General features: G+C 45.4%; 1 protein-coding gene across 1 annotated transcript; it reads left to right on the forward strand.

Annotated features, from left to right (window-relative positions):
- Window positions 1-999: 999 nt before the first annotated feature.
- LOC116377853 (probable JmjC domain-containing histone demethylation protein 2C) lies at window positions 1,000-9,830 on the forward strand (the record flags this gene model as incomplete). Its single annotated transcript, XM_031839603.1, has 14 exons — window positions 1,000-1,302; window positions 1,392-1,544; window positions 2,941-3,030; window positions 3,144-3,268; window positions 4,003-4,237; window positions 4,366-4,583; window positions 4,747-5,100; window positions 5,189-5,357; window positions 5,451-5,541; window positions 6,265-6,395; window positions 6,745-6,867; window positions 7,736-7,875; window positions 7,981-8,148; window positions 8,599-9,830. Coding segments are annotated over 14 exons (2,507 nt in total), but the record flags the coding sequence as incomplete, so codon positions are not given.
- Between the last annotated feature and the right edge of the window lie 6 nt (window positions 9,831-9,836).

Raw genomic sequence — 9,836 nt, forward strand, 5'->3', positions numbered from 1 at the left:
TCTCTCTCTCTCTCTCTCTCTCTCTCGGTGTGTCTCCCCCTCCCCTTCTCTACATCTCCCTCACCCTATCTGCCCTCCTCCCTGTCTGAGCTGTAAACACTCACCTGAGCTGACTGGGCTATGTCAGGGCACCACAGACGTGGGAGATGGCTCATCCAGAGAACAGCTTGTCATTCTGACGCTCTGTGGCAGTAAATCCTTTTTGATACATGGGTGTTGTATACTTATGAGCATTACTTATTTCTATATAATATATATTTATGAATACATTTTTATATCTGTTTGCCATAGGAGTACTTTAGGTATTATAGAGTGCTTGTGAATACACAGATACATGAGGATGATTCTTGTCGTGCTATAGTAAGGGCTGTTGGGACTGTGTTTAGCACTTCAATGGATGCAAGATTTTGAAATGAAAAGGTTAGCATGAGTGTGCTGTTGTCCTGCTGCTCACATATACAGTGCATCTGGTGTTCTACACTGATAGGAGCTGTGTTTAACATTCTGAACATCAATATAGCAGCAAAGAAGTATGATCTGTGTAAAGAGATAGTGGAGTAAAGTCTACCTGAACAGTCTGTTCAGGAAGCCATCTTATTGATCTCTATTGAAGGCCATGTACTGTATGTAACCTACTGTATTGATGCAGGTCAACACACATGCACATCAATGCAGGTGTTGTCCCTGATTAATCCGCTGTTAACAGAACTAAAGGATGCTCGTTTTTATCTTTTCACAAAGCAACATTTGAAAATGAGGAGATTACATTTTAGTGTATGTAATTTAAATGTGTACATTAATAATACAAACTTCATAATAAGTGTAACTGACGAATGTCTCTTTTGACTTGTGACGTTTGTAAATGTGTAAAGGTGTGTGTCACTATAAGCTTCTTTAATTCAGCAGCTTCAAAAGTCAAACTGCAAATTAAGCATCAAGCAAACATGTTATGTGGTGCGCACTGTGCTAAAGAGCTTTTCATTGGTCTCCATCTATGAGTCCAAGATAATGCTTTTATATGGTTACTTTCATATTTTGCTCTTTACTTGACAAACTGTGTGCTAGTAACCCGTTTCCTCCCATCCAGGCTGTCCTACAGTAAAAACGGAGTCATCCGGATGGATGGCTTCTCCAATCCGGACCAGTTTGACGACGAAGCCCTGGCCCTGTGGGTCCCCGGGCTGATGGAGGAGAGCCAACTGGACCAAACCACAGCCAAGTACATCCTCAGCTTCATAGGAGACAAGTTTTGTCAGATGGTTGTGACCGAGAACACCGCAGCCACCTGGGTCAAGAAGGATGGTGAGCTGTCGTCTGAAAACGGCTGACACTTTGATCAATAACCCTGACCACGTTGTTTTTATATTGATCTCGTTTTGTGTGCGTTTCAGCCAAGTTGGCGTGGAAGCGAGCGGTGAGGGGGGTGAGAGAGATGTGTGACGCCTGCGAGGCGACACTCTTCAACATCCACTGGGTCTGTCAGAAGTGTGGCTTTGTTGTCTGCTTGGACTGCTACAAGGCCAAGGAGAGAAGGAGCTCCAAAGGTCAGTTGTGTGTGTTTGGACAGTCGAGCAGGCTATTCAGGGATTCTTACATGCACTCATATCACAGGAAGTCACTGCTACCAGTCGAGCGAGGATGCAACCCCACAATAAAGGTAGCCTCAAAGGTCATACAGACTTTTTGTGCCGTCATCGCTTCTTTCTTTTTTTGTATTTTACTGGCTTGGTCTAGGTTCCAAGGTTTTTAGTCCTGGAAACACAGTTGTCAGTGACTCATGAGTTTTTAATCATGGGGATCTATTGGCAGAAATGCAATATAATAATAATAAATATGTTTTTTTGTGTATAATCTCTTTAGAAACTAAGAATCCTTGTGTTTCCGTTAGCTTAGAATGAGCCCTTCATATCTACATAGGGAGCTGGTCCTCTTCATGACTCCACAGTGTTGCACCTACAGTAGCCCAGAGCAGACAAACCAAACACTGGCTCTAGAGAGAGTCTTTCATATTTTTATGTCACCTGAAGGCCACCGTAGTTCTCCGAGTCGCTTGGAATGGTGGTGAGCGGAGGCGTGTTCGGTTGGATGCAATGTGCAACCTCACCACTAGATGACACTATATCCTACACACTGCTCCTTTAGGGACAGAGAATATCTTTGGAGCGTTCACGCATGTCGGCCTGTAGTTACAGTAACGGTCGGTATGTGAAGCTCACACAGCGCTGAGAGGAGGCTGCATGGCTCTCAGAGCGAGTTAAAGAGCAGACGAGAAAGCAGAGAAATACCTATTGGAAACGTTTTAAATTCAGAATCGATGCGTCATCTGATCAGCTCTTGTGATCAAACTATTTATAACGATCATCTGCTGATAGCGGTCGATGGGAGCACCCTTAACGATGACTTGATGCAGCTGTAAACTTCGGCAAAGCCAAGACATTCAAATGCCAGCACCTCTAACTGGACTTAGCGCTTCGAAATGTAGCGCCAAAGCTTATTGAGCTAATGGAGCGCCGGGGTAAAATAAAGCGCCTCTTATATTTTACAACATTGTGCGTTAGTTACCAGTTAATCTGGCTACCAAAAATTAAATGAACCAAAACTGACACTCCTAGTTTTAATTCAGCAAAAATTGGAAATCCAATTATATAATCTCAACCTGAAAGCTACCTGACAAATACCTGTTACTGACACGTTACTGACACGTTACTGACCCTTACTGACCTGCAGACGTGGATCCACCCGACTACCACAGTCCAAATATACAAGTACAGTTTACTGCATAACCTTTCCCCCAAGTAACTGTGTTTAGGTAAGAGAACGCATCACTTGAATCATTTCGAGGAACTAAACAGACATGATAGAACTCAGTCTGCAGTCATACAGCTGATGGTCATTATGGCATCAATACAGCAGCTGACGTGCGTCTCTCTGTGTGATCAGATAAAGAGCTCTACGGCTGGCTGAAGTGTGTGAAAGGCCAACCCCACGACCACAAACACCTCATGCCCACACAGATCATACCTGGCACAGGTACAGTCCACACTCTACGCTGACATCATTTCATGTTCCGTCTTAATAAAGGTCCTGCTTTATTACTATTTGTGTTTAAATTCTGCTGCATCTTTTTTCTTCAAACATGTCAGTGCTGTCAGAGTTGGTGGCTTCCATGCACGCTCTGAGAGAAAAACACAACATCAAACCCCACTGTCCCTGCACCAACAAGCAGAACCTCCTCACCAAACTACCAGCCACCAACGGGGTCTCACAGGTACTGCTGCAACCACACATCAGACAATCAGACAAGAACCAGAACACATTCTAAAGCATTGTAGACTTATAAGGTCAAATAACATTATGCTGTTAATTATTATAATGCAATATAATCAGTTCAAATGCTTTATAGTGGGATTATAAGCTACTCTAAGTGGTCTTTGTTTGCTTTAGTAAAGTGAAAAAATGTCATTAAATATATGCAAGAACATCACACGGAATGTTATAGAATTAATTTCAACCTTTCTGAAAGCCAACAAAGATCACTTAGAGTTATGGATATTTATGTGTGCTTAATGAAACAGTGCTATAAGCAGATAACGTATTATAAGTATGTTTATAATGCATTATAGACATGGGCGTTGTAGAAAGTGCTTCTTGTAAATGGTGCTTACAGACACGTGTTGATCTGTAGAAGGCCACAGTAGACATGTTAACAGCTTGATTCCATATGCAACCAAATGAAAGCAATAAATCAGGTGCAAAAGAAGTTCTGCATCTTATTTTATTTGAGATATGCATGATATATACACATGCAAAGTATTTCTGTGAGTTGGAGTCATACTGTAATGAATTATTCAGACAGTGGTTGGGTAGATTACAGGATCTGGAGGATGAGCACTTGTTTGGAGTGACTTTTCACCGTCTCCCTCTGACTTTCTTTTACATCCTGAACATCCTGATCCTGAGTCAGTTTGAGCTTGTGAGTAACCCTCGCCCTTTCTCTGCCAGGTTCTGCAGAACGTCCTGAACCACAGTAACAAACTGTCTCTGGTGAAGGCTGAGCCGGGCTCTCAGCAGAACTCCGACCAAGGAGGAACTAAGGTGGAGACCAACGGAGGAGGCGGTGGGGGAAGCAGTCCAGGCAGTGATGCAGGAAGTGCTCCCGTCACCCCGCCCGAGTCCCAGTCGCCTCTGCACTTCCTGGCTGAACTGGCAGAGCAAAAATCCAGGGAGGAAAAGAAAGGTGAGGGGAAGGGAGCCATTTGATGGCCTTTATGGCTCCTAGATTAACCCGTTCACTCGTAAAGTCATTTTCTATATTTCACCTCCAGATAGTATGTTGTCAGTAACCTCCTCCTCTTTCTCTTACAGAAAACAAGTCAGTGCTGCTGGGTAAATCAGTGAAGGAAGACAAGGTGGGGGACAGCCTGGAGGTCCTGCAGCAGTGTAAAACCACGTCACTGGTGGCCAACAGTACGGAGCAGGGCTCCACACTCAGAGACCTGCTCACCACCACAGCAGGGAAGCTGAAGCTGGGCTCTACCGACGCAGGAATTGCCTTTGCCCCGGTCTACTCTACTGCGTCACAGGTACACACATCGACACCTTTCTGATGTCATCAAGGATGAGTTTGGAAATGAATGGATTCATCTGCTTTACGTCCCAGTCGTGTCAATAAACACCGCAGAGCTTTTCACATTTAGAAACATTGTTTTAGAATATTGAAATGCTGTTTTTGCTTTCTATCTATAGACTGGAAAAGGTGGGAGGAGCATGCCCAATATCCTTGACGACATCATTGCCTCTGTGGTTGAGAATAAAATCCCCGCCAGCCGCCAGAGCATCACCACCAAGCTGTCAATCAAGCACGAGCCCGTCACCCCGGGCAACAACAACAACAACAACCCCGCCCCTGCTATCACTGAGGATGCCAAACCAGACAGGAAGAAGTCTGCGCACGTTACTGCTGCAGTGCCAGAGGAATCGACCAATCAGTATCCAGATATTCCCCACTGCTGGTTAAACAACAGACGGTTACTGTGGCTCAAAGATCACCGCAACCAGAACAACTGGAAGCTGTTCAGAGAGTGCTGGAGACAAGGACAGGTACACATCGGTCCTACTAACAGCAGCAGCAGCAGTCAGAGTAACAGTCACCAGTGATAACGGCAGCCGTGTGTTTGTGTTTGTCCAGCCTGTGTTGGTGTCGGGGATCCATAAGCGACTCAATGGCGGCCTGTGGAAAGCTGAGTCCTTCAACCAGGAGTTTGCGGACCATCAGGGAGACCTCCTCAACTGTAAAGACCAGGTAGTGTCCAACTCCGGGATCAAGGAGTTCTGGGATGGATTTGAGGACATCACCAGTGAGTTCATCCCCAATCTCTCGAATCTCTGTTTGATGGATTGGATCAGCTGAGATGAATCAGTGACTAACTAAAGTCTTCTTACCTGTTCAGAGCGACCCAAGTCCAAGGATGGAGAACCGATGGTCTACAGACTGAAGGACTGGCCGTCTGGGGAGGAGTTCATGGCCCTCATGCCCTCCAGGTACGCACACTTCAAAGATAACTTTACCCTGGAACTTATCCTCCATGTTTTCTGGGGTCCAGTATTGAGGGAGAACGCTGCAGCCAAACGAGCTGCAATGTTCTCGCTCGGGGCAACTCCTCAGCATCAATGTGCGTCCACTGGAAGAGTTGCTCTTTGCCCCTGAGAGGCTCTGATTGTTATTATAGGTGTCTTTATGACAAAGAAGAGAGAAATGAAAGCTTCTTCTTTACCTGCGTCCTGATCCGGTCTGCTTGTTATCGTGTCATGTGACTTGATGAACACGGTGGGAAGGTGAGTAGCAGAGAGGAGAGCCGCTGCTGTCAGTTTGTTGAGTTGGTGTTTTCTAAAAGATGTTCAATGTCATGGCTGAATATCGAGCTGACTTCCACAATGTGGATGAGGACAGATTTCAATAGGACATTTGTCCTCGAGTTAGACTCAACAACAGACAGGAAGTGAAAGGTTCTTTCCGTAATGTTATCAGATAAATAGTTGTATAGAATTGGTCATTTAGACACAAAATCATGACAAACTAGGGTTGAAGAATACCCAAGTTACACTTTGACTCTTGTGCTGTTGAATCTTAAGCTTTCAAACCAAAAACATAAATGCAAAACTCTAATTTGCTAAACATTTGCTGATGGTAATAATAATGCATTTCATGAGATTGGGTCTTAAGAAGTCCTTGTGAGCCCATCTGAAAGAGGTGTTTCTTTGCAGATATGATGACTTGATGAAGAACCTGCCCCTGCCAGAGTACTCGGATCCAGAGGGCAGCCTCAACCTGGCCTCCCACCTGCCATCTTTCTTTGTCCGGCCCGACCTGGGGCCCAGACTGTGCTGTGCCTACGGTACGGACGGGAACGAACAGCAGCACGGATCTCACTGATTGAGGAGAAAAGAGATTGGATAGCCTCAGAGCTCAGAAGATAGATCGTTTACCAAGTTGGAAGTGCTCGTAGCTCTGCACTAATTACCTGATACATCTACACCTGACAAACATCTGGATCCTGGGTTAGACCCGCTGACTGATCCTTCTGCCCATATACACCTCACATACATGTGTGTAGTTCAGAAGGATTTGATTCCAGTTAGTATTAAGTAGAATACATGTTCTACTGTTTTCTCTGTGAACATGCTGTGCAGATAGAATCCCCCTCTGCCCTTCTTCTTATCAATACCTTGTTTGTCTCCCTGCAGGTGTAGCTGCGTCTCAGGACCAGGACTTCGGGACCGCCAACCTCCACGTGGAAGTCTCCGATGTCGTCTCCGTTCTGGTCTATGTAGGAGTGGCCAAAGGCAACGGAGTCCTGTCCAAAACTGGTAAGGCCTCCTCGAGTCAGTGAAGTGATGGACTCACAGACTGGGTGGACTCACATGAAAGTATTGTCAGATAAGGTGTACCGGAGGGAACGCATCGATAACCAGATGGAGGAATAATAAAGGTGTCAGACCTCTGATTGTAAACTGGAGCAGCCAGAAGCTGTGAATGCTGTTAGAAACATGCAGCTAAGTCCCACTGTCACCACTCATTGGGACTGCTGCATCTTGGGAAGTAAGCACTGAATATTAAATGTGGAGTCCCCCACCACTCATCACAATACAACAGACACACGCTGACACTCATCGTCCTTGGAAATATATAGATACTTGTCTTGGACGAGTCGACTTGACTTTACAGTGTTTCCAAACAGAATTTAGCTTCTATTTGTGGTTTTCATTTTAAATCAATATGTGGCGATCAATGTTGATATTGTGGCAAGTGTCTGGGAAGCACTGCTTTAACACTAACCTTCATGTAGTGTGTCCTCCTGCTGCTGCAGATGTGTGAGTCTGGTCATTAGAGCGGCAGAAAGTAACTCCTGACGTGATGTTCTGTTCTCTAAACCATTTGATCTGGCAAATTCAAAAATGGAACCACAATTCCAACCACAGTGGTCCTTAATGGAAGATGAAAGAGAAAGGTGTTCTCCTTTCTTCAACTGCACCTCCTTAGAAAACATTCTCTTTTACATTCAGTATTTAGAAACCATATTTTAAGAATCAATATCAAAGAAATGTATCCAGTTAAGTCATGTATTCAGTTACCAGCATCTTTTCTATGTATCACAGCAGAGCGAGTGTTGGATGGATGGAAAATCAATTCATTCAGTTCAGCCTCAGAAACAGGAGTGTGTGTGTGTGTGTGCAGGAGTGCTGAAGCGTCTGGAGGAGGAGGATATCGATGAGGGGGTCCGAAGGAGGCTCAAAGACTCCAGCGAGACACCAGGGGCTCTGTGGCACATCTACCTCAACAAAGACATGGACAAAGTGCGAGAGTTCCTGCACCAGGTCAGCACTCTGATAAAGAAAACCAACGGCTGCTTTTCAAATGCAAATGTAGCGAAGTGAAGCTCACCACCGCCTCTCTCTCTCCCACCATCTGGGCTCTGTAAGGAGCAGGGATCGGACGCGACGGCGGACCAGGACCCAATCAGAGAGCAGGGCTCATACCTGAGCAGGAAGCAGCGTCAGCGGCTGCTGGATGAACACGGAGTCCAGGGCTGGACTGTGGTTCAATTCCTGGGAGACTCTGTACTCATACCAGCAGGGGCCATGCATCAGGTATATGGAATACTCACACGCTTTGAGTGACTGCTGTTTGTGGAAGTATTAAGCCTTTTCTTTTTAAATCAACATACTTGTGAGGTGTTTCTTTAAAGATCTGCAGTAGGGACCAATGTGCTCGGAGCGTCACGGACTGCAGAGGGAAGTACTGAGAGACGGACTATTACAATCAGCCTCATTCTTAAATGATTCGTGGTTAAGATGAATTGAATTGACACTTCATGCATCCTCACACATCCTCTTTCTTTTAATATAATATAAAAGCACATTTTTGCACCGTCCGATGTCACAAATCACATAGCGCTGTAAATCATATTGAATGTGTTTCACTTTGCCGCTATATATGTTTTATGATGAATGGACGTTTTCACAGCCTCACAGTGCTGTAGCTCAACAATACGACATGTCCACTGTTATCTGAGACCTCATGTCCTTTCTCTCCGTCAGGTCCAGAACCTCCACAGCTGTGTCCAGGTCATCAACGACTTTGTGTCTCCCGAGCATGTGGCCAACTCCTTCCAGCTGACCCAGGAGCTCCGGCCCAGTAGAGAGGAGGTCAACTACGAGGATAAACTACAGGTGATGGGCCGTCCTTTAACACAGCATAGGATGGAGACGCTTTTTATTAGATCAGAGGAGTCCCTCTCACATTGACATCGCTGGTGGGATTTTGGCTGTGCAGCTTAAAGGGACAGTTCAGGTGTTGTGTAGTGTGGTTGCATGAGGTACTCGTCCATAGTCGCTGTGTTACTACAGTAGATGACAGCAGCATCAGCACAGGAGCAGAGCAGTGTACTGCTGTGGACCTGTTGCACCTCATAAAAGCTTCGTGCTCACTGCATATGATGCGTGTTCAATTTTTCACCGGTTCATCTCGCAGAGATCTCTGCCGGTTGAATTGATCTGTGCTCTCATCAACGCCACCAGACGCTGGTGAAATCACTATTGTTGACTTTGGTGAATTCAGACGAACAAAAGTCACACAACAAATGCACCGATGGAGGGTTAGGGTTAGAGTCCCCGAGGGGCCGCAGTAGACCAGAGACTCCTGTGTTCTGCCACGTAAAATACCTCATACAACCCCACTCTAACACACCTGAACTATCCCTTTAAGGCAACATCCATCGTCTGTTACTGATTCAGAGTCAGCCTCTCTCTTTCCTCATCTCTCACTCGCTGTAGTGTGTGTGTGTGTGTGTGCAAGGACAAACAAGAGTGGCAGAGTGAGTCATCATCAGTGATGTTCTCTGGACATCGAGTCCTGAACACACACACACACACACTCTCTGGATTGTAAAGTGCGCTTTATACTTGCTGTAGTGAAGCCGGCACCGGACGCATGCGTCTGAAAATGACATCAACATGGCTTGCGCATCGAATGCGAAGGGTGCTAGATCTAGGGTTATTAAAATGTTTTTTTGAAGCACTACATGTTTGAGGCTTTTACAACGACAGACAATACGTTTCTAACTGCTTTAGAAACAGGAGGTCTTAAAAATCTACATTTGAGTATTTATTGTACAAGACAAATGAACTAGTTTACAGGATCTGGGATGACCTCTGTCCTGAAACATCGTGCTTCAGACATGTTTTTACTGTCAGAGTCTGATGCTCTGCTCACACTACGAGACACAAAGCCACATTCTACCAGTGGTGGGCCGTCAGGGCCTGCAAGGCCTTCTCTG

Source organism: Anarrhichthys ocellatus, unplaced genomic scaffold, assembly GCF_004355925.1.
Source record: "Anarrhichthys ocellatus isolate YVR2014 unplaced genomic scaffold, GSC_Weel_1.0 scaffold1764, whole genome shotgun sequence".
NCBI lineage: Eukaryota > Metazoa > Chordata > Actinopteri > Perciformes > Anarhichadidae > Anarrhichthys > Anarrhichthys ocellatus.